Source organism: Canis aureus, chromosome 18 (genome assembly GCF_053574225.1).
Source record: "Canis aureus isolate CA01 chromosome 18, VMU_Caureus_v.1.0, whole genome shotgun sequence".
NCBI lineage: Eukaryota > Metazoa > Chordata > Mammalia > Carnivora > Canidae > Canis > Canis aureus.
The window spans coordinates 56,031,960-56,059,501 of record NC_135628.1 but is presented as its reverse complement, the minus strand read 5'-3'; the positions used below and the strand labels follow the sequence as shown (position 1 = coordinate 56,059,501).

General features: G+C 56.2%; 1 protein-coding gene across 3 annotated transcripts in view; it reads left to right on the top strand.

The window, feature by feature from the left end:
• PLXNA4 (plexin A4) overlaps positions 1-27,542 on the top strand; it is a 427,922-nt gene that overhangs the window by 363,252 nt on the left and 37,128 nt on the right. For all 3 annotated transcript variants that reach the window (XM_077857378.1, XM_077857377.1, XM_077857379.1), the window contains exons 14-24: positions 1,024-1,141; positions 6,098-6,234; positions 7,417-7,581; positions 10,584-10,677; positions 11,152-11,391; positions 12,048-12,194; positions 12,781-13,015; positions 15,605-15,747; positions 21,975-22,243; positions 24,631-24,697; positions 25,510-25,656. In XM_077857378.1, coding sequence (XP_077713504.1) covers positions 1,024-1,141; positions 6,098-6,234; positions 7,417-7,581; positions 10,584-10,677; positions 11,152-11,391; positions 12,048-12,194; positions 12,781-13,015; positions 15,605-15,747; positions 21,975-22,243; positions 24,631-24,697; positions 25,510-25,656 — 1,762 coding nt within the window. The remainder of the gene's footprint in view (positions 1-1,023; positions 1,142-6,097; positions 6,235-7,416; positions 7,582-10,583; positions 10,678-11,151; positions 11,392-12,047; positions 12,195-12,780; positions 13,016-15,604; positions 15,748-21,974; positions 22,244-24,630; positions 24,698-25,509; positions 25,657-27,542) is intronic.

Genomic DNA, 27,542 nt, shown 5'->3' with positions numbered 1-27,542 from the left:
GGCAAGTCCACGCTGTGCGTGCAGTAAACGACAGGGGTTTAGGACAGTGGGTAGTTAGGTTTCACTTTTATTTTTAAAGTCATGTATATGTTTATATATGTATGTTTTATGTAATTGTACACGTGCATGTATATAACACTACGTGTGTGCGTGATACCAAACACACACACACACACACACATCTGGGCAAGTTGCCTAACTTTTCTGTGCCTCAGTGTCTTCATTTGTAAAATGGAGATTTTATATATATTATATATATTACATATGTTTGCAGGGATCTAGAGAAAGCCTACGAGGAGATAGATCTACATATTAATACCAGACTTTTTAAAAGAGATTAAGAGTGAAGAAAGGGACACTTATTTTTACTGTCACACTTCTGTACTGTCTTGTTTTCGAGGGGTGTGAACAAATTTCATAATTAAAACAATGAACATTTTTAAAAAGGGACACGTCTCCGGCTCCTCTCCCCCCCTCCCCAACCCCCACCCCCCAGCAGGAGTCTCTCCTCTCTGCCAAGTGCCCAGCTGGGGCTGGGGGCAGAAAGCACTCCGCGGAGGCAGTCCATACAGTAGGAACCAAGTGGCCTCGGGCCAGGGTCTGAAAACCTCAAGTGTCCTTCAGGGTCCCTGTCTGACATGCTGTGGGCCCTTGAGAAGGTCACTACCTCTCTGGCCCCTGCCAGCCCTGTTCCCTGAGCTGTTTGGCTGAAACATTCCCCACTCTCTGATTCACAGAGGGAACAAAATTATTGAATGAGGGACTGAGTGTCTGGGGTCAGAACACTAGGGATCCTAGTGGGCTCTCACCTGACAGAGTCTCCATGGAAATTGCACTTCCTCACTGCCCAAGAACCAAAAAGGAGCCTTACAGGGAAGGATTGGGGTGTCTTTCTCCTCCTCATCCCCTGCCTTGAGACCCTACCGCAGAGAAGCGGCCAGGGTAGGCGTGGCGCCCAGGGGCCCCATGTGGGCATCCTGTGCCCCTGCTGTGACCACGGGGTCTGTCCTCCCTTCCCCGCAGGATCGTGTGTGAGATGGGAGAGGCCAAGCCCAGCCAGCATGCAGGCTTCGTGGAGATCTGTGTGGCCGTGTGTCGGCCCGAGTTCATGGCCCGATCCTCACAACTCTATTACTTCATGGTGAGTCCCGGCCATTGGCAACCCGACCGGGCGCAGGTCACAGACGGCGTGACCATGGTTCTGGGCCCAGCTGGACCTCTGTGGTCAGACCCCAAGCAGCTCATGGGAGTCTGTCGTGCAGCGTGAGAGCACAGTCCTGGAAATCTGAAAGACTGGATTCAATTTCAAACCTTGCTATGTCTGGCCCCGACTCCAGGGAAGCTGCTCTGGCTCTCGGGCCCAGTGTCCCCTCTGGCTGAGTGGCAGTGTGTCTGGCCTGGGGTGGGAGCCCTAGCTCTGCCACTTATTCACTGGGCGAACTTGGGAGAGGTGCTTAACCTTCCAGTGTCTTCATTTCTAAAATGAGGGTGATAATACTTGCATCTGCCCCTTAGTATGGTGACAATTACATCAAGCAGATGTGTCCCTTCTCTCTTCTCCTGCATGGTTTCCACTGTGCCCTGCCCTTTCTTGGTACACTGGCACCCCATCACTTCTATCCCATCATCTACATTCAGCCCACCTTCTCCACTCCTCATAGCTCCATCCTATGACCTCCTTAATCCCACGCCCCACCCCACACCTCCCCTGCACCCCACTCCACCTTCCTCTAGCCACATCATTACCCTCCTTGCACACCCTTCCCTGCCTGTGGCCTGTCTGCAGACTCCGACCTCCACATTCCCTCCAGCCAGGACCCTCGCTGGCCCAGCAGAGGCCACCCCTGGTGAGGGGCTCTTGGGGGGGACAGGGGCTCTCGGGACCTCTCGGGACCTTGGGCATGCAGGAGGCATGTGCTTCTCTGCTGCCCTGCTCACTGCCTCATTTTCAAAACTGTCTTTCCATCCAGTTAACGTCTGGGGTTAATGACAGCTCTGATGGGATACTTTCCTCATGATTACGAGCTGCTTTAGAAGCTGGGAGCCTGAAGTGATAGATCTTATGCCTGGGCATCAGATGCTCCAGAACACATCCCAGGGAGCCCACTTTTCACCCTCCCTCTTCCCACCCTCTGTCCCTCCTCCACCTTCCTCGCTCTCTTCCTCCTTTCTCTCTCCAACTGACAACCATTTATCACCTTGCACCATCCCTCCCACTAGATTATTTGATAAATATTTGCTTAATTGGTTGAATCTTATAATTTGGTGGCCCTGGCTCGTGGGTGTTCCAGGGATGATTCAGAGCCTGCACAACCCCTCCCCGGACCCCCTCCCCCCACCGTCCAGAAGGAGAGGTAGGACGGAGGACGTGCATGCAGACATGCCTGTGGTGGGGGGCCCAATCTGGGAGGGATGTGCAGCCACCACCTCCTCCCCCCACCGCCCTGTCCTCAGCTCCCTGCTCCACTCTTAAGAACGCCCCCTCCTCCTAAACCCGGTTGGCCAGCGCTGCCTGTGCATAACACACATATGGGATGGATTTAATGGATGTGTTGATTCAAATCCCATCTCTTTAGGATTTGTCCCCCCACCTTCTTTGGAAAGGCTTTCAGGAAGTTTCCAAATGAAACCCAACACACCTGGACACAATCAGTGACACATGTGTCCGTGTGTGTCTATAGAGAGACGCGGGTGTACTCTGTGTTATATGGATGTCTCGACACGTACGTGGTCGATCCAACTGAGTCGAGATACCGAGAGGAAGAGAGACAGAGATAGAGGCAGAGACAGTACTCCCCAAGTGTCTTCATCCCCACTTCTAGAAGGACCCGGGGCGCTGCTGCCTTCAGAGGCTGCCCGGGCTCCTCCGTCTGACCCACCCTGTCTGTCCGATCCTGTTTCCCAGGGCTTTGCATGGCCTGACCCCTTTCGTCTCCCCATGTCCTTCCCCACGTTGCCCTGAGCCGTGTCCTCCTTGTCAGCCCAAGCTCTGCTCCTGAGTCTCTCAGTGCCTTCTCTGAATACACAGCCTGTGGCACCCATGGTGCCTGGCCCACTGGGGACTCCCTGGCATCTGCCCACACTGCGCTGGCCGTTGCCTCTCAGACCCGCAAGTCTTTAGAGATGAAGCCCTGGCCTTTCCCTTCTTTGTTAGCCCCCCATGGTGCTTAGGCACTCTTAAACCTCTCCGCTCATTGGAATCTCCTGTGAGGCTTTAAACAAAATGCTCTGGAGCCCCCCTGAGCTGAGTCACATGCTAGAGGTGGGGATCCTAACTCAGCCCAGGCTGAGGACCACCGGCCTAGGAAAGACGGCACTTATGGAACAGATACCACATGCCTGTCGCTGACTGGTCCCAGGCTTAGTACTTACAAGGAGCCTGTGCAGTATTCAAAAGCTGCTTCTGCTCTCAGGTAAGGCCAGTCTTGCTTGCACTCCTGTTTCCACTCTGGAGCAGGATACGGTTAGGTGCAGGTAACAAGGCAAGGCTTCAAGGAAGAGGCTGAGCATACAAGGAGGAATATGATGCTCCAGATGAACCTGGAGTAGTGGGAAGCAGTCCCTGGTGTAAGGGACACAGGTGCACCAAAAGATGGGAACACAAGAGATGGAGAGGGAAGGGGGTTCATGAGAAGAGAAGAGGTCAGAGCACAAAGATAGGTCGGGAAAGATGGGAGCTCTTGCCGCAAGGCAAAAACGCACTGGTCCAGTGGGGTTGTGGGACTCAAAGATTTGTGCAGCTATTTTGTTTGTGGGATACCTCTGAGGAATGGTACTGGTGCCACGTGTCTACTGAGGAGGACTTTCAGGGAGGAGGCACGATGCTAGGGACCTGAGTCCTCCACAGCCTCCAGTGTGCATCGAAGAGCCCAATCATTGAGGCTGCCCCTGCAGAGCTCCTAGGGTGCCAGGGTGGGAATGGGGATCACCCCGGTGGTGAGAAGAGACAGGAGGACCCTCTGTCATGCTCCCCAGCATCTCAGAGCCTTCATTGCCTTTCTGCTCCACTAGGCAGCTTGCAGGGGGCACACAGAAGCCCCTGACTCTTCTGGAGTGCTGAGACAGCTGGAGAAGCTGGAGACTTGGGGCACATTGGGGGTCCTTTTCCAGGGGTGCCTCTCAGGATCTGGAGCATGCAGGGGAGCCCCTTCCCAGTGTTGAGGTTGGGAGTGAGGTTTGGCTCTAACTCCGTTTCCCTCCACAAATCAGGTCAGACTCTCATGTGTGGGTTTATTCACCCAGAACCCAACCGCCAAGGCCAAGGGATCAGCATTCTTGGTTTTGCCCTCAGATCTCCCTAGAGATCTCCATGGAGGGAACCTTTTCCTCCCCACCTCCATCCAGGAAACAAGTGAAGAGGCGACAAAAAATACAGAATTTGATTTCCCGTGCAAACATACCATGAAATATTTATGAAGCATGACTTGAATAATTAATAGTTTCTCACAACTTTAAAACATGTCTCCATGTCATCCTCTGCTCACCCCAGAATAATCCCCCCCAAGCCTGCCACTGCAGAGCCAACAGGGATTCCTCACTTGTATCCCTTCTAGAACCCCATCTACTGGGGCGGGGGGGGAGATGGAGTCAAAGTCATCTATCTTTGACTCCATCTCTAGGACCAGCCTTATCTCCCGCAGACTATCCCTCTCTTTCCCCTCCAGACAATGGAGCAAAAGCATCATTTGTGGGAGGTGACCCCATTACAGAAGCAGAGAACCAGCAGGTGCCTTTGAGATAACTCGTTTTGACCCAGCTCTCTGATGTTATGGTCAGAGAGGTTACAGGACCTGTTCCGGGTCACACAGCAAGATCTAGGCAGAGCTAAGAAACCAGGGCTCTTTCCAGGGCCTCACCCCACCCTGGTCCAGGGCTCCGTTTGGGCCAGTAACAGCGCTAGACTGAAGCATGCCTTAGCTTTGGGTGCAGGGGGATGCCAGGCTCGGGCTCTGCAGGGACCCGGTGGGCAGCAGGGCATGTGGGCCCTGCCAGCATGCAGGGTAGACACTGTGTGCACCGGTCAGCAAGTTGCCCAGGCTCTTTCTCTCCTTCTGAGGTGTTAGGAATGGAGGCCTCTCCTGGGGAGCAGGCCTGCCGGCCGGGAGCTCAATAGGTTCAACTTTTGGTGTGGAATTCTTTAAGGGGTCAGGGAGAGAGAAATCTTCATTTTTTTTTTTTTTTGAATACTTGTATACCTGTGTTTATTTTTTTTTAATTTTTTTCTTTTTTATAAATTTATTTTTTATTGGTGTTCAATTTGCCAACATGTAGAATAACACCCAGTGCTCATCCCGTCAAGTGCCCCCCTCAGTGCCCGTCACCCAGTCACCCCCATCCCACCCCCCCCACCCCCCCACCCCCCCCACCCGCCCTCCTCCCCTTCCACTACCCCTAGTTCCTTTCCCAGAGTTAGGAGTCTCTCATGTTCTGTCTCCCTTTCTGATATTTCTTCATTTAAATGCAGATACAGGCTTCTCACCTGGGACCGAGGAAAGTTTTTTCCATTAAAATGCTAATGAAAGAACAAACCACAACTCCAAATCCTCAGCTCTCAGGTGCCCCCTCTCATCATCCCATCCTCACTCAATCCACTGACCCTTCTTGGCTTCTCTTCCTGGGTTTTCCTGGGGTCTTCAGGACCCACTGCTCTGGCCTCTGGGTGTTTGGGCAGCCCTCTGGAAGAGCCAGCCCCATGGAAGGAGCAGATCACCTTCCCAAAAACAATTGAGGAGATGCTAGAGAGCCAGAGCTCTGGAGTCAGATCTGAGATGGGCCGCTTTTTAGCTGGGTGAATCTCTTCTGTAAAATGGGTACTAACACCTACCTTGTAGAATGGATTGGGAAAATAAATTATATAGACATGGATGAGGAGATAAAGCCTGCCAGTTAGAACCGCAGCACGCAGCAGCTGTTATTATTACTGTGATTATATAGAGGTATAAACCCGCAGGTCCAGAATGTTGCTTCTCCCCACAAGCCCAGTAGGACTCCGCGGGCTCTTTGGGAGGCCACTGTTACTGAGCAACTCCGGGAGCGGGGTGCTGCCCCTTCAGACCCTGTCCCGGTCGTGTCTCAGGCCACATCCTTTCCTACACAGACGCTAACTCTCTCGGACCTGAAGCCCAAACGGGGGCCCATGTCCGGGGGCACCCAAGTGACCATCACAGGCACCAACCTAAACGCGGGCAGCAACGTGGTGGTGATGTTCGGGAAGCAGCCCTGCCTCTTCCACAGGTAACGCACCTCCAGGCAGGCCTCAGGGGCTCACAGCCCAGAAGGTGGGGTGGGCAGGGCTGCCCCAGGGCAGCAGGCGGACTCCAGGGCTCACTCACCTCTTGGAAGTACTTTCTCCTCCCTGAGAAAGGGGCCCTTTGCTTTGAGGGAAGATGGTATGGGCATACCTGGCTGTGGGTGTCTGGGGCTCAGTCTGGAGCCCTGCCAGGCAGCCCTTCCCTAGATGGGCCATTCATGCTGTTGCCTGCCATTTAGCCTCTGTGCCCCAACACCGACCACTGATACAGAACCCTGGGGTTCCATGGACACACTTGGGAATCTAGAGCCCCTGCCCCCTGCCGCAGAGCCAGTCAGGACTGCTGAGACCTCCCAGGGGCCCCCTAGCCCAGCTGGCTGAGATTGAACGTCCCGAGGGCCGCCAGCTCTCTCTCCCCCTGGTTGCACCCTCCAGGCTCAAGAGGGCACGGCCTCCATAAGCCAGGCACCTCGGGGATAGCAAGGAGGCCAGGGCTTCATCTGATGCAGGACTCAGGGACGTGGTGGGGATGTGACATTCCACACATGGTTCCCCGGGGCCAGAACCATGCTGAGGGCTGCGATAGATCTGAAGTCAGGCCAAGGGTAAAGAAAAAAAAATCCTTCTGACACTTGCTGAAATAGGAAGGAAGAGTTTACTAAGGACTATTGCAATGGGTGTCAGAAAGGAATAAGGCTTCACTCCAAACATGCCAAAGACAGCTGGGGATTTATAGCCACCGGCAGAGCGAGGGGTGCGCGCGGGGGGAGGGGGTGGGCTTGGGGGTCACTGATGTGATATTAACTATCGGTGGCAAGAATAGGAAAATTCTTGCTAAACTGACTTAATAGGATTCTTGCTGAAGGCAGCCCAGGGTGATCGGGGATCAAGGGTTGGAGAACTCTGGCTGACCTGACTTAGCAGGATTCTTGCTAAAAATGGGGCTTGGCAGGCCCAAGATGGGGCCCAAAGGATGAGGCCTCATTGAAAAGAGGTCTCCGAGGAGCCTGTTCACGATTTGGTCCAGGAGAGGGTCTTTAGGGCCTGGAGGCAGTGTGCCCCGTGGCCTCCGAGGCCCTGCAGACAGGGCAGGGGTGGGCCCTGGCCTCGGACCACTGTCCCCGCCAACACCCAGGAGCCCAGCTCCATGTCTGCCCTCCCTGCAGACGTTCTCCATCCTACATCATCTGCAACACCACATCCTCAGATGAGGTCCTGGAAATGAAGGTGATGGTGCAAGTGGACAAGGCCAGTATCCACCAGGACCTGTTCTTCCAGTACGTGGAGGACCCCACCATCGTGCGGATCGAGCCAGAGTGGAGCATAGTCAGGTAGGGGCGGCCCTGACCTAGGGTTTCCTTCCCCGACTGTCAAGAGCCAAGGACAGCTCTGGGGCCCGGGTCTGCTTGGAAGACTGATGACCCGGGGTTGGTTCAGAGCACCGCCCCCTGGACCATACCTTCCTGCCAGGGCACCCTCCTTTCACTGAGAATACCTCTGAGTGGGACCCAGACCCAGAGCCCAAGCTCTGGTCAGCAAGAGCCCATGGCCCCTAATCTGAGGATTTGGTGTATGTGCCTGGAGGCCATGATACCCTCACAGTGACTGCGGGGGGTGCCAGGCCTGTTCCCAAATACGGGTGATAATTCCAGTCCTGCTGAGGGATGTAGGAGAAAGAGTAAGATCAGATCCAACTTCTCCTTGGCCTAAAGCAAACAGCATGTCCTTACCACCAGGGTCCAATTCGAATGCCCATCCTCTGGATTTCTATAACCTCCTGCCGTCCCTCTGTCATGCTCTGTCATGATCTCGAGTTGTCTGCTTGCTTCGCCCCTCCCTCTACTGCACACTCCTCAGGGGCAGGGACTGGGTCTTGTTCCCTGTTCTTTCCATGGGGCCAGCATGTGTATAGAGAGCATATGTCCTGGGAGGCAGCCAGGGATGTGCTGTTACAGGAAGATCCTCCAGTGCCACCTCTCACTCAGCCGTACACCAGCTACGTAACTTCCCAGGGTCTCCTCTTGACAGATTCACCATGGGGGGCTTTGGAAATTCCAGGGTCCCTGGGGCCCCTCTCAGTCCCCTGCTTGGTGGGGCTCCAGCATGTGGCATCTCACTTCAGGGAGGGAACTGCAGGAGTGCTGCTCTGGTCCCTGGAGGATAGATCGTAAGGAGAAGCTGCTGCACAGAGCATCCTGGCAGCAAGGCCCCTGATGACCATTGGGAGACTGCTGAGTGGGGGCCTAGGGGGAGTGCAACGGGACTTGGGGTAGAAAGGACTGAGCTTGGCCCAGCCAAACGTCCTCAGGTTACTTAACATCTCTGGGCCTGTGGCTTCTCATCTGTCGACTCCCTTCCGGGACACTGGGAGGGCTAAGCCAGATGCATATGCACAGTGCTGCGCCTGGCTCAACTCTCCACCACTGCCTCTGGCTGAGTCCTCAGCCCTCCTCACTGTTGGCTTCAGTTCTAGAAGGCATCTGGCATCGGGGGATGGGGGAAGGCAAGAAGATGTAGTTCCCATGGCTGAAGCAGGGGGCAGGGACAAGTCCAGTCCAGAGAATAATCTTTTAAAATAGGGGTCAGGAGACTCCAACCTGAGGGCCAGATCTGGCCATCACCACCTTTTATAAATAAAGTTTTATTGGAACACAGCCATGCTCCTTCGTATATGTTTTGTCTATAGCTGCTTTCTCACCACAGCAGCAGAGTTGAGTAATTGCAACAGACCATATGGCCTGGAAGCCTAAAATATTTACTCTCTGGCCCTTTCCAGGAATGTTTGCCACCCCCGGCCTTAAACCCATGAAAGACAGGCAGCCTTTGTGGAGATGAGATTGGTTATCCTCAGCCGTTACTCCGTAAAAGCCAAACTTAATAAGCTTTGGCCGTGATTTTAAAGTAGATGACTATAAGGCACAGAAAGCGGGAAAGAGTCTGTAGGAAGCTATTCTGGGATTTGTCCCCAGGGCCAGGTGAATCCAGGAAGTTGGTGTAGCCCTCCGTCTAGACAAACTCAGCAGCTCCCTGAGGAACTCACAGCCTAGTTTAAGTCAGCTCTTCCTCAAGTTGCTGTCATGGAAATAGAGGCTGCGTCCTTCCTGGCACCCAGAGGCCAACCCTGAACCACGTTCCTGACAAGAGGGAGGTTGGAAGCACGTTCTGGGCCTGCCAGCCGGCTCTAGAATTTTTGCTGCAGTGAACAAATTCTCTGATGGGGCGAGGCTCTGCCAAGTGTGGCTTTGCATTGCTCACAACAGCCTGGGCTCTGCACGCATGAACAGTGATGTGGGGGGTCCGTTCTCAAACGTGGATTGAATTGGCGATTAAGAAGATTGGGAGATGGCCAGATAGCAGAATCTCATTCTGGAACGCAGCCACGGGCAGAAGAGCCTGTCAGGGTTTTATAGGAATCTTCTTGCATGTATGTGCGTGCCCTGTGCACGTGCTATGCGTGTGCGTGTGTGTGAGTGGGAAGGCAGGTGGAGGGCAAGAGAAAGCCAGGGAACAACTGGGAGTGTAGCGATGGGTAGAGATGCAGAGAGGTAGAAATGAATATGGGCGACAGGGATTCTTCACTCACCAAGCTTACGACTGTTTCAGATAGTAGGACTCTTCTTGAAGATACTTCTTGATGGTAGGGACAGTGACTTGTCACTTCCTTTGAGTAGGCCCCCAGGAAGTCAGCCCCTGCCCCATGTCAGCTTCTCAGAGCCCTCTAGATAACAATGGCACCCAGGTTTTTTTTGGAAAGCTACACAAAGAATCTCCTGCTCCCTCCTCACCCATGCCTGGCTGACACCCAGGCTACAGGAGACCCGAGTCTCAGAACATGCGCTGTTTGCCTTCCTACATGAGGTTCCTGGGTGTCTGGGCTTCTGCCTTTCCCAGACCTCAGCAGACTGAAGCCCAGAGTCAAACTGTGGTGATGGCCCCGGGGAGAAGACTGTGCTCAGACCCTGGAGGGTCTGGTGGGGGACATTCGGGAGGAAGGCTTTCCTTAGGCCAAAGTCAGTGTGAAAATCTCCCTGTGACTGGCAAGGGCCTTGGGAGAGACACCGGGGGGCTGCAGAGAAGCATCTGACTCAAGCAAGCCTCCAAGGATGCCAAGCTGAGTGCAGGATGGCCACAGACATCTGGTCATCACTGGTTCCCTTGGCTGCTTAGAACTCATCCTTCTTATTATTCAGTCAGTTTGCTACCATTGTCCCCGTGAACAGTATCACGCGTCCTGGTTGGCATAGCCTTTAATGCCAGAGCCTCATCATCATCATCATCACAGTTGTCAAGTGCCCTGTGCTGACACGCCTCCTTTTCTCCCCCACCCCATCAGTGGCAACACACCCATTGCCGTATGGGGGACGCACCTGGACCTCATACAGAATCCCCAGATCCGTGCCAAGCATGGAGGGAAGGAGCACATCAATGTGAGTCCAGGGCTGGCAGGGGGCCATGGGGCTGTCCACACAAGATGTCACTTTCCCAAAGGGTGTGGGAAATCCCAAGTAGGGCAGGTCCCCCGGACACAGATGACCCATTGGAGCTCTGGGATGGTGAGATGAGGGAGCAGACATGAGGGCATTTTTATACCTTGGGATATGGGCAGGGAGAAGCAATCGCTTCTGGGGGGTCTGGGGTTCCATTCCCTTATTCCTCCAACTTTCGGACCCCCAGGGCTGTTCCTTAGCTTAGAGAGAGCCTAGTCACTGCCACAACTGCTGTGGGCACAGGCACTCCTTGAGTGGCCAGCTTCTATGGTCCTGGCTGCACAGGGGCGGTGGCCCATCCTTAACTGTCCCGTCAACACCATGCGGTGCGATCGCACTAAGGAAGCCCTGGTGGGTGTGTTGGGGCTGTGTGGGCCCAGACACTGCATGGTCTTCCCTCTCTGGCCCCTCTAGCTCTGTGAGGTTCTGAATGCTACTGAGATGACCTGCCAGGCTCCAGCCCTCGCTCTGGGGCCCGACCACCAGTCCGACCTGACCGAGAGGCCCGAGGAGTTTGGCTTCATCCTGGACAACGTCCAGTCATTGCTCATCCTCAACAAGACTAACTTCACCTACTACCCCAACCCCGTGTTCGAGGCCTTTGGGCCCTCGGGAATCCTGGAGCTCAAGCCCGGCACCCCCATCATCCTGAAGGTAGAGCGAGGTGGTGGGCAGGAGGCGGGAAGCAAGGAAGCTGCTGCATGGAACAGGGAGGCTTTCCAAGTCACAGAGAGAAGCCAGAAGTCATGGGCTCCAGTCCAACTTCATAATCGGAGCCCCTAGCAGAGGTTGTGTCATAGTCCAGAGTATGAGAAACACTGTCTCTGAGTTTGTATTAAGAGGCAGACTCTCTTTAGAGGCCACAGAGACCTGATCAGGGCAGCTGGATCCGTCCTGGCCATCTGACTCCCAGGCTTTCTCTGTCCCCTGAGTCCAGGACCTGGGAGGTCAAAGGCTCATGCTCCTTCCTCCCATGTAGCCCTTTGCAAACCACAGTATAGGGTTTCTTTGGAGCACGGGTTGCAAATCAGTTATAGCACCCATGACAATTCCAATCAACTGGGAGTGATTGACCCCAACACTGCGTTGAGAAGGGTTGAGGCTGCATTTGGTTAGGCTAAAGAGTGCCTTGATTACGGGCCCCACTGAGGAAGGGAAATGGTAGTGTAAGTGCCACAAAGTTTTTGGAAGGTGGACTCTCCACCAGCTCACCAGCAGGACGGGACCTCTGGGCGGGAGGATGTGGCCTCCAGCCAGTCGCTGTGGTCCGGACTCTGGGGTGCCAACTGGGGCTTCCTTGTGCCTCCCAGGGCAAGAACCTGATCCCACCCGTGGCCGGGGGCAATGTGAAGCTGAACTACACGGTGCTGGTGGGGGAGAAGCCGTGCACTGTGACCGTGTCGGATGTGCAGCTGCTCTGCGAGTCCCCCAACCTCATCGGCAGGCACAAAGTCATGGTGAGCCTGGCAGAGGGTGCTGGGGGATGCGTGATGGCTGAGGTGGGCACGAGGGATGCCAGAGTGTGAGCAGACCAGCTCCACCCTGGGCACCAGGGCTTTCCGGTGGAATCCTTATGCTCATCCTACTCATCCTCTTATGGAGCAAGGCAAAGCTGCGTTAATACGATGTGCTTGGCGCCTGTTACAGGCAGGGCCCGGGCAGGGCAGGACCACTGTTGGCAGCATAACCTCATACTCCGTGCCTCGGTCCTTATGCTGGGATGAGTCTCAGGGAGCCAGTCATCGAAGTCATGTCAGACTTCTTGAGGTCCCAGTTGTGTGCTGTGTCCTTATGAAGATGACAGTGCTGGTCCTGAGTACTGTGCAGCATCCCATCTCTGGGCCCCCCAGACCCATCCCTCAGCCCCCACACACCCCCCAGCGGTTCTTACAAGAGCCAGTGATGATGGTTCTCCTCCCTGGAGCCCTTTCCGTCTGTCCCCCCACCCCGCCTGTGGCCAGTTCATCGAGGTCCTGGGCCTGCTCCCCCCTTGCCCCAGCTCTGTGCCAGCTCCCAGCTTCCTGTCGCCTGCTGTGCCCCCAGGCCCGCGTCGGTGGCATGGAGTACTCCCCGGGGATGGTGTACGTGGCCCCAGACAGCCCGCTCAGCCTGCCTGCCATCGTCAGCATCGCCGTGGCAGGAGGCCTCCTGGTCATCTTCATCGTCGCCGTCCTCATCGCCTACAAACGCAAGTCCCGCGAAAGCGACCTCACGCTGAAGCGGCTGCAGATGCAGATGGACAATCTGGAGTCGCGCGTGGCCCTGGAGTGCAAAGAAGGTACCGGGGGACCGGGGGCCATGGTCTGACCTCTAACTCTGGCCTCTGAGCTGGTGTCCAGACCCGACCCAGATCCCAGCAGACCCACCCCCTCCCCTGGTTCCCCAGGTCAGGCTGGGGTGGTCTTGAACCCCAGAAGGGCAGCTCACAGCCACAAATCCTGAATCCTGGCCGCCGGGGTTTTACACTCCCCTCTCGGGAGGGAGCTTGGGGTATCTTGACACACAACACGTTCAGCAACCTTGAGCTCCCCGCCTTTAGGCTGTAGGGCTGATTTGAGGTTTAGAGGGAAGCGGGTTGCACAGCTTGTATTTTTAAAAATTACTGACACCACCGTGATGTGAAGTCAGCGACGCTAAATCCAGGAAGGAAACCTAGGAGTCAGAGTCTTGTCGCCCCCAGGGTATCATTTTATGAGTCACCCTGGGAGGGTCTGAGTGGGTTCTTTGCTGTGGATTTTTTTCTCGGAGTCCATGGGCCCGTACCTGGGGCTCTACCAGCAGGGAAGCCGCGGCTCCGTCTGATGGGGAAGCGCGTCCGTCCCATCCCTCACTACACCCTTCGCTGTCAACACGGCATCTGCCTTGTGGGACTGTTAATTACTGCCTTTTATTATATTTACGCTGCTTAATTTTTTTTCTCCGCAATGTACTCTTCCCTCTAATTAGGTGTAGTGATTAGAATCTCTTTTATGTGTGGCGGGCGCAAGGCTTTGAATGTTGGAGGCGCCTAGTGACTTGAAGGAAAGCTGTACCAGCCGCCAGCCGAGCACCCCGACTGGGAGGGGCCTGGGAGGGGAGTGCGAAGCCAGGTTCCTCTGAGAACGTTCTGGAGGAGACATCAGCCTCCAGATAGGGAGTCCAGCCGAGGAGTGTCAGTGGAGGCACCCGGAGAGGGCCCTCGGGAGAGAGTCATTCTGCACCATGAGATTAGCCCCAAAAGGATGTGTCAGGGGAGCCCAGGACCGGCCCTGGGCGGTGTAAGGGGCAGCGTGGGTCCAGGCAAGGTGAGTCCCCAGAGCCCTGACTGTAAGCCAGGACGTCACCCACACATACACCCAGAAGAGGCCCCGCCTAGGCCCTTCGCTGATGAAACACACACTCACTGCCACACACACACACACACACACACTCGGATGATATACACATGCCACTAATGCCACGCACACATTACATGCATCCACACACGCACACACACGCATGTTCCTCACTCAGCACACGCGGGAGTGCTCATCAGGCTTTAGGTGACCGCACATGCCAAAAATCTTAGTGACCCCCCCCAATACATGCAAGTACCCACACCTTGGTGTAAGTTCCACACGGATGCATTAGGGCTGCTCTGCCTTCTGAGTCACTCGCCTTGATGGGGACACCCTGCATCAGTGTGACCAAGGGTGCGGAAACAGCAGCAGCGCGGGAGAGGGTCCACGGAGCCAGTGCAGGGGGCCGGGTGGTGCTTGGTTGTTGTGCCAGATAAGAAGCCCCGCTATCCTCAAGGGCCAGAAACCTGAGATCCAGAGGCCCGAGGTGGCATTGGGGGGGCACAGGGGGCCCTGGCCGCAGGGCCTGGGGCAGCCGTGCTGTGTTCATGTGATCCGCAGAGCCCACGGAATACTTTTCCCTATTCTTGTGCTGATTTCAATATTAGGAAGTATCGTTGACTCAGTGCCCACTGGCTGTTCTTTGCCAGCATGGGTTAATGCATCCGGGCTGTGTGTGTCATGCATGCATGTCAGTATGTGTACCTGTGCCCAGGAGAAAGGCAGAGCAGGGAAGGGCCTGGTGCCTCCTCTCTAACTGCCTCCCAGGGTGGACAGCAGCCTGGGGGGAGGGCCGTGCTCTGGACTGAGGGTGCTTACAGCTTGGGTACCGTGTAAACACCTGGGTCGGGTGCTGGACTTTCTTGGGGCCCAGAGAGAAGGGGGCCTTGCAGCTCCACAACCATCCAGAAGCCTGAGCTGCCTCCACGGACAGCAGTGCCCACATGCAGGTCATAATTCACCATTGAGTGGCATCACCTTGAGGAAGGAAGGACAAAGATATGCCCCACACATCTATCCAGAAGGAATCTATTAATGTGGCATAGCTTCGTCTGGTCCCACTGGGTGGTTGATGGCTCCTGTGAGCCACCTGGCCCCAAGCTGGGACTGCAGAAGAAATTGTTCTTAACTCATAAAAGGAAGACCGCTATAAACATGCTGAATTGGGAATAGACCCTCCGCCCTGGAACCTCTCCCCTCCCTCCCCCGTCCCCTGATAGTGGAGTCCCACCCCACCCCACCCCACCCCACCCCAGCATAGTCCGCAAACCAAAGCCCTTCATCTTCAGAGGGAGGCGGCCTTCAGGTCTCAGCAGCAGGACACATCTGTGGACAGCCCACCCCCATCCATGCTTTGGAAGGGATTTGGCCCAAGACCAGCTTCCTTGCACTACGTCTTCCTCCCCTTCCTGTGTCATTCACCCCAGCTACCTAAAACATCCCACATCATCCTGCACGCCCATGTCTCCCTGGGGTTGGGGTGAGGATTCTGAGCAGTCAGACACGGGGGCCGCTCCAGTGAGCAGTCTCATGGCTTCCCTCTGTGCCAGCTTTTGCCGAGCTGCAGACGGACATCCACGAGCTGACAAGTGACCTGGATGGAGCTGGGATCCCCTTCCTGGACTACAGAACCTACACCATGCGGGTGCTGTTCCCCGGAATCGAAGACCACCCTGTGCTCCGAGACCTCGAGGTGAGAAGCCGTACCCGTGACCAAGCCTTGCCCCGTGAAGGTGTTATAGTGTGGAGAAGGGTCTCCGTGATCTTCAAGGGCAGGCACCCTGTTTGGAGGTGAGAAAGCTGAGGCCAGGGAGGGGACGTGACTGGTCTGAGGCTCCCCCCACTGGTCAGCGCCAGCCAGCCAGTCCCTCTGTAGGAAATGGGGCCACACCAGGGAGCCTCTGAGCCAAGTTGGGAGTAGATCTGGGTTCTAGGGGCCATGGACCCATTGAGAATTGAATGGAAGTTGAAGGGAAAAACTGTACCCATATGCAAAAGCCAGAGATGTGGCAGACAGACGGTGTCGTGAGTTCATTGGCCGCCTGTTTAGGAAACCACAGCGTAAGGGACTTAGGTACATAGTTGGCGCTCACTCAGTGTATGTGGAAAAGATAAGGGACGTGCTGGGAAGGGAGGTGGACGCATGAATGGTAGGAACATAACCGTCTTTTGTACCAGCAGGACCTCATCTTTTGAACATTTTATCCCACTTACCGTCTAGCATAGTATCTGGCTTATGCATATATTCATGTTACGCTTTGTTCCAAAAGGGATTTGGGATGACTTATAAAGATAAATACCAGAGAAAAGTGAAAAATACAAATGAGGAAACCAGGGCAAAATAATAATCATAAGGAATAATCTCTGCGAGTTGACGGCGCGCTAATCTAGTCTGCTTTTAAGTCCTCGGTTTGTGTGTGTGTTGATTGACGATCCCACAAGCGGTCTGAAGAAGGTGCACTCATTTTAGATGCAAGGAAACTAAAGTTTCAGGGAGAACTCTGGGGTCACCTGCTGGGAGGGGGCGGGGCCAGGATTTGAGTCTGGAAGTTAGACTCCAGGGTCTGTGCTCCTTACGAGGAAAAGACTGCGTGTCACTGTCATGCCTGAGGGCTCTAGATTCTTATCAGGATGGATCAAACATCTCCAGCCAAAGCAAAAACAGAAAACGAGACAAACTCTGAGATTTACACCGTCCATGACATCACAACAGACCCCTCCCCCCCAGCTCAGCAGTGGCGCGGTTCTGCAGGTGTTGGCCCTGCGGGAATGTCTGCGTGGGCTGGCCGAGGGGATGGGGAGGCCGTGCACCTCTCCAGAGGCAGAGTGGGGCCCCGGGGACTCTGGAGCCCGCGTGCGTTTCTCCACAAACGTTTGTTAAATACAGCGTGCGCCCGTGTGCGGAGGCCTGTTCCCCCCGGGCACGCTTCTCCAACGAGGGCAGGGGCACTTCCATGTGGAGGAGTGTCCCCTTGGCCCCTCAGGAGATAGCTACCAAGGGGCACTCCCAGAGGTCATAGACAGTGGGCCCTGCGTCCTCACTGAGAACACCGTCTACATCTTGATGTTCTAGCCATTTTCTTGGCCTCACTCTTCCTGCCTGTGTCCTCTCTCATTCTCTTTCATTTTTCTCTGCCATTTATTTTTTTGCCCAGCCTCATTTTTACTTGCTTCAAAATACCAGGGTGTTTGGTCCCTTGAAGACTCTGCACTTTGCATATGCACGTGCACCTCGAGATTCTCAGAGTCTCCAGCCTGGCTTGGCACTCACTGAACACACCCCCAAGGGCCGTGCGCTCCCAAGGACTGCCCGGGGCGGGGACAGGACGGTCACAGGGCTCCTTCCTGCACAGGACCTCACGGGTGGTGGTGCAGGGTGAACGCTGCCGTGCTCCAGATGGCATCACTCATAGGGGACACCTCTGGACTCCCTCAGTGTACAACCTGCCTCACTGTGTGCAGCAGCCCTGTTCACGGAGGACAAGAAGACAAATGATTCCCTCTCACCGCCCCTCCGAACCGTATACCAAGACGCTTGCCGAAAGCTGTTGGGAGCCCCCGCCACCAAGGCCAGCTTGGAGGCCTTGCTCCTGTGAGAAGCAAGATGGGGGCTGCTCCCCAACTCCTAGCCTTAGTCTTCAGGGAGGCACACAGCCGGGAACCCGGCTCGGCAAGCCAGGCTCAACAAACAGAAACCCCCAGCCAGCACCCTCACCCCCACCCCCGCCCTCAGAGCCTTGCATGGAGCCAGCTCCCTGCTTCCCTGGGGCCACACTGGCCCTGTCTGCCTTGTTCCTGACCTGAGGTACCCCCGGACACAGGCTTCCGGGCCAGCAAGCTCCACACTCTGCCAGAAAACCTCAAGAGCTTTTGCTCAGCACCACCTTAGAGATCCATAATTTCTGCACTTCCCAGTGACACCACCTATGCCCTGGGCTGAACATGCACGAGGGCACCCCAGAGTTACTGACTCCCCTTCTCCATCTGTCTGTCATGGGTGTCAGACGAACCCAGCCCTGGGAGGGCTGAGGGGGGCCTTGAGAACCAGGGCTGCTGGGTTGTCGTCACCTGAGCAGCCTGTGTGACCTCCAAGCTGTTCGGTGCACAACCTGGACACCCTGCCCCCACCCCACCCTGTTCCTCTGGCCCCCGTTACAGATTACACCATGTCCGACCGTGACCCGATTCCTCATCCAGCACATTCAGCTTTGCCCTCAGACCTGAGTCTTCTCCTTCTTCCTTGCCTTCATCATGTGGGGAGACGTTTAGTTCCCACCCTCCTGCTCGTGAGGGAGTGAGCAGCCACCTCCACACACCTCCATGAGCTGGAGCCGCTGGGATGGCTGACTGTCAGGCACAGGCTGACTCAGGTCACACAGCTTTCCTCATTTTGAATCGTGGTAAAATCCGCATCACATAAAATTGACCATATCAATGATTTGTTCGTGTTACAGCTCAGAGTCAGTGCGTACACGCTCGCTGCACTGCGACCATCACCACCAGCCGTCTCCGGAGGGTTTTCATCTTCCCCACATGCTACCGCGTCCCCATTACACATTAGCCCCCCATCCTCTCCCCCAGAAACCGCCCTTCGACTTCCTGTTTCTGTGAATTTGAAGACTCAGGGCACCTCGTGGACATGGAATCATGTAGTATTTGTCCTTCTGGGATGGGTTTATTTCACTTAGCAAAGTGTTTTCAAGGTTCACCCCGATGGTAGCACATGACAGGATTGCTCTCCTCTTTAAGCCGGAGCAATAGCCTGTTGTAGGTTTGCAGCACCTTTTGTTTGTCTCCTTATCTGTCAGCAAGCACTTGGGCTGCTTCCACCTGTTGGCTACCGTGCATGATGCCGCTAAGAACGTGGGCGTACAGGTATCTGCTTGAGCTCCTGCTTCCATCTTTTGGGTATATACCCAGGACATACGACTTTTCATTTCCATTAGACTTGCTGATTAATTGACCAAAATCAGCTTTTCCTCTCCCACCCGAGCCTGCGGATTCACACAATCCAGGACTCTTGCCTGGATTGGTCTTTGCTGATTTGTTTCCAGCCCTGTCTTACCACTGGAATAGTTTCTCTCTGTTGGCTTTCTGAAAATGGAAATATTCCCAGGGAAGCCACTGACGAATCTAAAGCAATGTTTCGCAACCCTTGCAGCCGTTGGGATAGCTGCCCACTGGCTGGGCACGGGAGGTCGGTGTGTGAGAGGAAGCAAATGTTGTCTGACTTCAGTCTGTCCTGGACACAGGTCACCCATCCCCCTCTTTTGTGACCATCAGGTGAAGGCAGGCATGGGGGTGAGGGGTTGCCTAGGCACTGCACAGGCACGGATCCTTTCAAACCAGGGAGCAGGGAGTGAACCGTAACCACACACCCCATTTTCAACCTACCCATGCCTCCCAAACTCTAACCTGTTGGGTTACAATTAAAATTTACTATCCAGTTTTATACTCACAGACTTCAACTAAATTATCGAACCATCTGGTGAATAAAGAAAGTCTTGTTTCAGAGTGGCATTTGCTTAGGGAGCAGGGGTGGGAGGGTGGCAAGTTACGAAGGGGAATTGTGCGGGGTATTCTTCACCAAGATACTTCACTTCCTTCTCTTCATAAAATGGGGAGAAAATTCTTACCTTCTGCGCACCCCCGGACTCCGGGCCAATGCATTCAATGTCTTGAAAACTCCTGGGCGAGAGGAATGGGTGAACAGCAGCCAGTGGAGTAGGAGAGGCAGGTAATAAACCTGCTGTTAAGTGCGCACTGCATGTGCCAAGCACTTTACATGCATTATCTATTTAATGCCCATAAAACAATATGACATGGGCACTCGTATTCTCATTTTACAGGCGAGGTGATAGAGCCCAGAGGTGACAGCTTTCCTCCGTGCATGAGTCAGTTAGTGTCTCTGATTCCAAAGCCTGGGCTGCTGACCGGCACGCTGTAGCCTCAGCTTTGCTGGCTGTGCTACACCTTCCTTCTCTGGGCCCCAGGCCTTGGGACCCAGAAGGCATGTGCAGCTAAGCCACGAAGTTCAGAGCACGTCCTCTCACCAAATGTGCCATGTGACCAGCCCTGTGTTCTCATCTTCCACTCCAGGGGCCCTGATGCCAAACCTGGCTGTGGTTCCCTTGCCCTCGATGGGCAGCCTGAGCTGCCAGGAGGCCCTGCATGGGAGGCTCACAGCTGGCTCTCAGTCACCTCTGAGGCCCACGGGTAGGACCGAATGTGGTGAAGAATGGGGAGGACAGACAGGGCCTGGGAGGCCAAACAGGCTTGGGTTTGGGCATCCAGCACCCTCCTGCACCAGCTGGCTGGCCTCGGGACTGCTACAGTAGGTTCTCTGAGAGATGGTGAAGAGGACACGCGCACTCTTGCTTGGCTGGAGAGATGAATACGTGTGCCAGCGCCAGGCACTGCCCACGGTGGGTGCCCAGCAAGTGGCATTGTCTCCCATCAGGACAGGTTGTGGAGCAGTTCTCTGGGGGGAATGAAGGACAGACAAGGTAAAACATGCGTACATGTGTCAGGGGTGGTCACAGAGCCGGGAGGGAGCTCAGCGGGATGTATGGATAGCTGGGCAGACTGAGGTCCGGCTGGTGGCAAGCTGGGGCTGCCCCCTACCCTTGTCCTTCCTTGGCCAGCCCCTGTGGAGTAGGGAACGGGCTGCGGGCTGGGGAGAGCTGGGCAGGGCGGGAACTGAGATCGGGCCCACCTTAGGGACGGTCGGCTGTCGTGTGGGGTAAACGGGTCAGTATTTCTAGAGCGTGTAGAACAGCGCTCAGCAGAGTAAGGGCTGACACGACAGCTCCAGTAGCTTCATGTCTCTGACGAGGAAGTGGAGTCTTCTCAGGGTCCCCAGACTAGCACACGGCAGTGACAGTTAACCCCAGCTCGGCTGAGTCAGACTGCACCCTGCGCTGCTGCGCACCTGACGCTCCTCCCCAAAGACTCCCGCGGCCGGGACACGGCCCCTCTTGCAGAGGCCCCTGCCCCCCCGCAGCTCCCCACCCCACAAAGGGTGCCCTGCTCCGCTCTCAGAGGGCTTCACCTTGGGGGCAGAGGCTATGCTTGGCTAAGTCACCTTTTTGTTTTCATGGGTGGATACACACAGGGCAGTGCACACGTTGCCAGAACACCCTGATGGGCACCGCCGTGGAGCCAGCACGCAGGTCAGAGAGGCGTCCTCCCAGCTCAGGCGAGGGCTGGCTCAGTGTGGAGATGCAGGCAGGAAGACCAGCGCTTCCCCTCTCCCCGGGTCTCAGAGGAGTCTCGGAGAAAACAGCAGACACTAGAGTCAGTCGGGGGGCACCTGAGAGAATGCTGGGCTTCCTCCCCTTTCCTGGCGTGAGTCACCTTGGGCCCCCAGAGACGTGAATAGACTTGCCCAAGGTCACACGGGGCGGCAGTGCCAGAGCCTCTGTGCACCTTGGAAGTCCTGACACGGAGGCCACGGGTCTGTCAACGGGACCCAGGTGGCCGGAGAAGGGTCAGCATCAGGGCAGCTGCAGGCTCAGGTGTGGTGATCCCTGGCCACTGGGGTCACCTGCTGCAGCCCCGGCCTCCTGGAGGCCGCCCCGGGGGGCTGTCTGTGATGCTCACCTGCTGTGGCGTGGGGGCCCCTCACTGGCTCTGTGCTACCGTCAGGGAAGAGCTCAGGCTCCGAAGTGGGTGAGGACCCCAGCACTGCCATGACAAAGGGTGCCGTTGTCTCTGTGCCTCCCCCGACTCAGCTCCAAAGCAGAGGCAGTGTGGGCCACCACGGGGTCAGGAGAATAGCTAGCACGGTGCCCACCGCCGGACCAGGGCTTGATGGCATCGGCTGGGGGGCTGCGGCCCGAGCGGCGGCGGGGACTGGGGTGGCAGGGTCCCCGCTCCTGTCCCCGGCAGTCACGACCCCCGGGGGCTCCTCCTCCGCAGGTTCCCGGCTACCGGCAGGAGCGCGTGGAGAAAGGCCTGAAGCTCTTTGCCCAGCTCATCAACAACAAAGTGTTCCTGCTGTCCTTCATCCGCACCCTGGAGTCCCAGCGCAGCTTCTCCATGCGCGACCGCGGCAACGTGGCCTCGCTCATCATGACCGTGCTGCAGAGCAAGCTGGAGTACGCCACCGACGTGCTGAAGCAGCTGCTGGCCGACCTCATCGACAAGAACCTGGAGAGCAAGAACCACCCCAAGCTGCTGCTCAGGAGGTGAGGGCGGGCCCGAGGGGTGGCAGGGGCCAGGTCAGAGAGCCCCCGCCCAGCCCAGCCCACTCGGCCTGGCTCTTGTGCCTTCTGGGGAGACCGGGGCAGAGCTCCAGAAGGAGCAGCCAAGTGCCCAAGGGTAGGCGCCGACTCGCCCAGAGGCCAGGGTGCACCCGGTCGCCCTCCTGGAAGGACCCGTCCACCACGCCCATCCGCTCCCGGACATCCTTGTCTTCTCTCTCTATCCCTATGCTGCCCTGATCGTGACCCTTTCTGCTGCAACGCTTGTCTCAGGGACTCTCCGGGGGCCTTTCTCCCATCCCCTGGCCTTATCTAAATCAGAACGTGAATTAGGAGAGATACCCCGGGCCTCTGCCTGCCTGGGGACCCGCCTCACCACCTCAAGATTGGGAACCCGAGCCCCTGGCGGCTCTCCCCGCCGTCCGGGACCAGCAGCAAGGCAGCGCCCGGGAGGCTGCAGGGAATGCAGGATCCCAGGCCCCGACCCACACCCCCGGGGCGGAATCTGCATGCTCACGAGAGACCGTGGTGATCGCGGGCACGGGAGGGTGTGAGGAGCCCTGGGCCAGCCGGTGTGTGAAGGAGAGCGGGGCGGCGGCCCCTGCCACCGCCCTGCACCTGCCGGGGGCTCCGCGGGGCTCCGTCCCACGCCGCATCCTCCTCGGCGCTGTGCAGACCTCAGGGGCCACATGTGGCGACAGAGCCCTATCCTGGGGCTTCGGCTTTGTAGGAAACAGAGACTCTGTGACCCCAGCCACGCTGCCATTCACACTTGCCTCCTACCTGCGGGAACGCTGTGTCTCATCTAGGCTGTGTCCGCTGCGTCTTCAGCCTTCGAGCGGACAAAGTGGGAAATCTCCCACGGCCGGCCATCCCGTCCGGCCCTCTGCCTGTCCTCTGCCTTCCGCCCTCGACGTCTGGGTCTGAGGCAGCGCCTCCCGCTTGGTCCAGGGGCTAGACTTGGCTTCCACAAGTGTTTACCTCAGGCTTTTTCCTGGTGCAGCGGGCATTCGCCTGCACAGCTGCAAAAGGTTGCTACCTATCGGAGCAATCAGACAGCTTTGGAAACAGCAAGGTAGATCATTTTGATTTTTGTTTTACTTTCACCACGCAGCCACCCACCGGCGTAATTCTAGGGTTGCCGCTGCCTGCCAGAGCTCCCACCAACAATTTCCCGGCGTGGCCTCGCTCTGAGTCTGTGCGTCTCCGCCTCTTGTTTTCCAGCAGGGCTCTCCCAGATGCTCTCTCTCCTTCTGCCCTCCTCCGTCTCCCTTTCTCCCCCTTGCCCCGGGCTGGCCCCCTCATTTCCACGGCCTTCCTTCTCTTCTCCTCCTGGCTTCCCCTTGTGCTGGCAGCTGCCCAGCTGCCTCGGGATTGTAGCTCTTCATGTCTTCCGCCAACTGCAACTTTCGAGTCCATCCAAACATACCTGGATGGGCCGGTTGCTCTCTCTGGAGCTGGCCACACGCTTAGCACAAGCCTGAATGCTGTTTGTTTTCTCTAAGTGGATGCAACCAAAAGTGTCTTTTGGCCATAACACTGCTGCAGTGGCTTCCCTTCCAAGGTAAAAGGATAAGTGGGCTTGGGTCGCAGTCTAACAAACGATGCAAGACCCAAGACGGCACTTCCAGTCTTTTGCAAATGAAACACCAACAGGGTTCCAGGGTTCCAAAGGATGTGGAAATAGGATAATTTTGGCATCAGTTGGGATGAGCTAGGTATACAGCTTTAGTTCGTGTCAGCTCTTGGAGTCTTTCACTTCAGGTGATGGGGTCAGTCTAATCTATCTGGCCTTTGTCGCCTGACCCGGTGCTGTGGGTCATTGCCTGGCACCTGCTGGAGACTCCCGCCACCTTCTTTTCTGTCCCCTGCCCAATTGCAATCTCCCCAGGTTTTTTTCAGTTTCCTTTTTTCACCGCCCCCCCCCAATAGGAACTATAAAGCTCCCTAAAGCTGTCCCATCCAAGTCACTAGGAGCCCCATGTGCCTGTTCAAATGTAAATTAATTAAAGGGGAAGAAAATGTAAAATTCAGCTGCACACTAGCCACATTTCGAGTGCTCATTAGGCCCCTAGGGCTGGTGGCTACCCCACTGGCCAGCAGTGAGAGCTCTCATCATCAGTGCAGAAAATGCCGATGGACGGAGCTGCTCTAGCGCATTCCCACCTGACTCCAGAGTGTCGTCTCCTGGCTTCATAGGCAAAGCTTGTCTCGTCATCATGGGGTGTCTAGGCTCCACAGAATTCAAGTATTCTTGGATCTCAGGATGTGGCCCGAAAGCCAGAAGCAGCAAAATCAATGCAGTTATTTCCCTGCTTCCTGGTCCTCGGGCTCTGACCAGCCGCTTCTGTCATTTTTTCTTGCTGGGACAGAACTGAGTCGGTGGCTGAGAAGATGTTGACCAACTGGTTCACTTTCCTGCTCTACAAGTTCCTCAAGGTATGATGGGATGTGGGGGTATCTCTGGCCCTGCAAGTTACCTACCCCCCAGCCCCTGCCAACCTGCCCTACTTCCCTGCACACCCCGAAGCCCACAGTCCCCAAAGCCTGGCTCATAGAACCCCATGAAGAAATGCAGTCCCCCCCCATTGCCATCACTATCACCAGGGGGACAGACTCCTGACCATCACAGGAGACAGAGCCCATCCGCCTCGACCCCCTGCCCTGTCCGCCCTGGCATGAGAGACAATGCCCTGTTCCACAGCCCACTTTCTCCCAGGCCAGGGGGAGCCAAGCCCCAAGGGGGAGCCGAGCCCCAAGGCCAGAGTCCCCTTGTAAGCTCATAAGGATTCATCCCTTAGTTCCCAGCTTTCTGCCCTCCTGGCCTCCTCCTGGGGCTGGTAAGTGTCCCAGGCAGGTACCACAGCTGCGTGTGGCAGCAGATAAGCCTCCTGTGTGCCTGGGAGGTGGGAGAGCTGCTCAACTTCCAATTATTACCTTGCTTTGTAAGGACTTCGCAGCCACACAGCCACCGGGGACTGACCTGTGTCTCCTGCTGGGCCGCAGGGGAGGCAGTGGAGCGGGGTGGGGAGAAGGAAGGGAGCGGGGACAGGAGGCAGGGCTGGTGAGGAGAAGACGGTGGTCCAGAGGGCCCAGACAGATGCATGTCTGACGGGGGCGGGGGTTGACAACAGAGCAGAATGAGGAGCAGGAGAGAGTTGGAGCAGAGGAGTGGAAAGCAGCCCTTGGGGGAAGCGGGCTCCAGGAGGCTGGCCCAGCGCCCGCCCAGCACGGTTCTCCTCTGTGCCCAGGAGTGCGCCGGGGAGCCCCTGTTCTCGCTCTTCTGTGCCATCAAGCAGCAGATGGAGAAGGGGCCCATCGACGCCATCACCGGGGAGGCCCGCTACTCTCTGAGTGAGGACAAGCTCATCCGCCAGCAGATCGACTACAAAACCCTGGTAAACCAGCCTCACAGCTTTGCCCCATGCCCCCTGTAATGGGGCTCTGGTCCCGGGCAGCCCCACCCCCCAGCAGAGGGAAGGCTGAAATGCTGAAGAGCCGCCTGCCCAGCCCAGCAAGGTGTCCCACATAGGCCCGTCCCCAGACTCCCTCACCTGGTTGGGGGGGACTAATAGCTCACTTTAGTGTGCTTGCAGGCCAGTGTGCTGATCATGGGGAGCAGCTGGCGGGCTGATTCCACGGAATGAGTGCCTTGTCGGCTCTCCCGGGGTGGGGAGTGACACTTCCACACAGAGCAGGTGGGCGCCCGAAGGGAAGCAGCCAGAAAGAGTTCCTCAGGGTTCGGAAGCCTACCTCCGCACACCGATCTGAGTTCACATACACCCAAGACCCGAGGGTGTGAGTCCAGATTGGCCTCGTGGTTACACCTTTGTCAGGGAACGTGGGGATTCCCTGTGTCCCAGTTCAACCCCCTCTTCTGATGGCCACTGTCACCCTAGGAAGCAGCCACACTCAGCAGGTAGGAGCAAGAGGTCTGGATTGGAGTCCCGACTCTGCTTCTGACAGGCTGGGTGATTTGGGGCAGGTCCTTCCATCTCTGAATTGGGGTTTCTTCATCTGAAAAAAAAAAAAAAGGAAAAAAGGAGGATAACACCAGGACTGACCTACACAGGGCTAATAATAGTGCATACCTCCCAAAGTTGTCCAGAGGACGGAATGGGGCAAGGCGTGCGAGGCAGGGAGCCCAGAGTAAGTGCTCACTACTGCTCACCTAGGCCCTGCCCCCTCCTTCCTGCCGCTGGCTGTCACACTTGGGTTCTCTTGGATGAAGGTGTGACTTCCCACCAGGCCTCTGCTAGGAGAGGGGAGAAGGTGTGAAAAGAAGGAGGTAGAAAATAAGATAACAGATAAGTGCTGGGGGTGAAGCATGGGGGGCACCCAGGACGAGGCTGGGGCAGGGGTGCAGGGTGGTAGGGGGATGGGGACAGAAAACTAGGTGGAATTTAAATGCACTAATGGGGAGGGGTGCCTGGGGAGCTCAATCAGTTAAGCATCCAAGTCTTGATTTCAGCTCAGGTCATGATCTCAGGGTCGAGAACTCAAGCCCCATGAGGAGCTCCGCACTGGGCATGGAGCCTGCTTAAGATCCTCTCCCTCTCTAAAAACTTAACTCATTAATTTACAAAATGCACTTCTGGGGAGATGTGACATGCACAGGCCGGGCCGGGACAGAGGAGAGTGGGGCTGACCAGCCCCTGGCTGGTGAGGAGGAAAAGAAAAAGAGAGAAAGCCAGAGGAGCTCTGGACAATTTGGGCCAACCGATGCTATCCCTATCCTGCAGTGAACCCAGGGCCAATCCCAGACCCCACGGACGACAGGGAGGTGGTCCCTCCTGGCTGGGAATGATGTGGCCCTGAGGCACCTTCCCCTCATGTCAATGGGCCAGGGCAGGGGGTCCCAGTGGGCATCCAGACAGACATGCTGGAATGGGCTCCCCGAGGAGGCTTCAGAGGAGCAGCGTGTGTGACTGGGGCCCTTGCTTCCCTGCAGTCACGTTTTACTCTGGAGGAGAGAGTTAGAGGCTCTGATTAAAATGAGAAAGGGGGGGATCTTCCCCAAAATAGAGCCCCGAATAGATTTTTTTATTGGAGTTCAATTTGCCAACATAAAGCATAACACCCAGTGCTCATCCCATCAAGTGCACCCCTCAGTGCCCGTCACCCAGTCACCCTCATCCCCCACCCTCCTCCCCTTCCACCACCCCTTGTTCGTTTCCCAGAGTTAGGAGTCTCTCATGTTCTGTCTCCCTCACTGATATTTCCCACTCATTTTCTCTCCTTTCCCCTTTATTCCCTTTCACTATTTTTTATATTCCCCAAATGA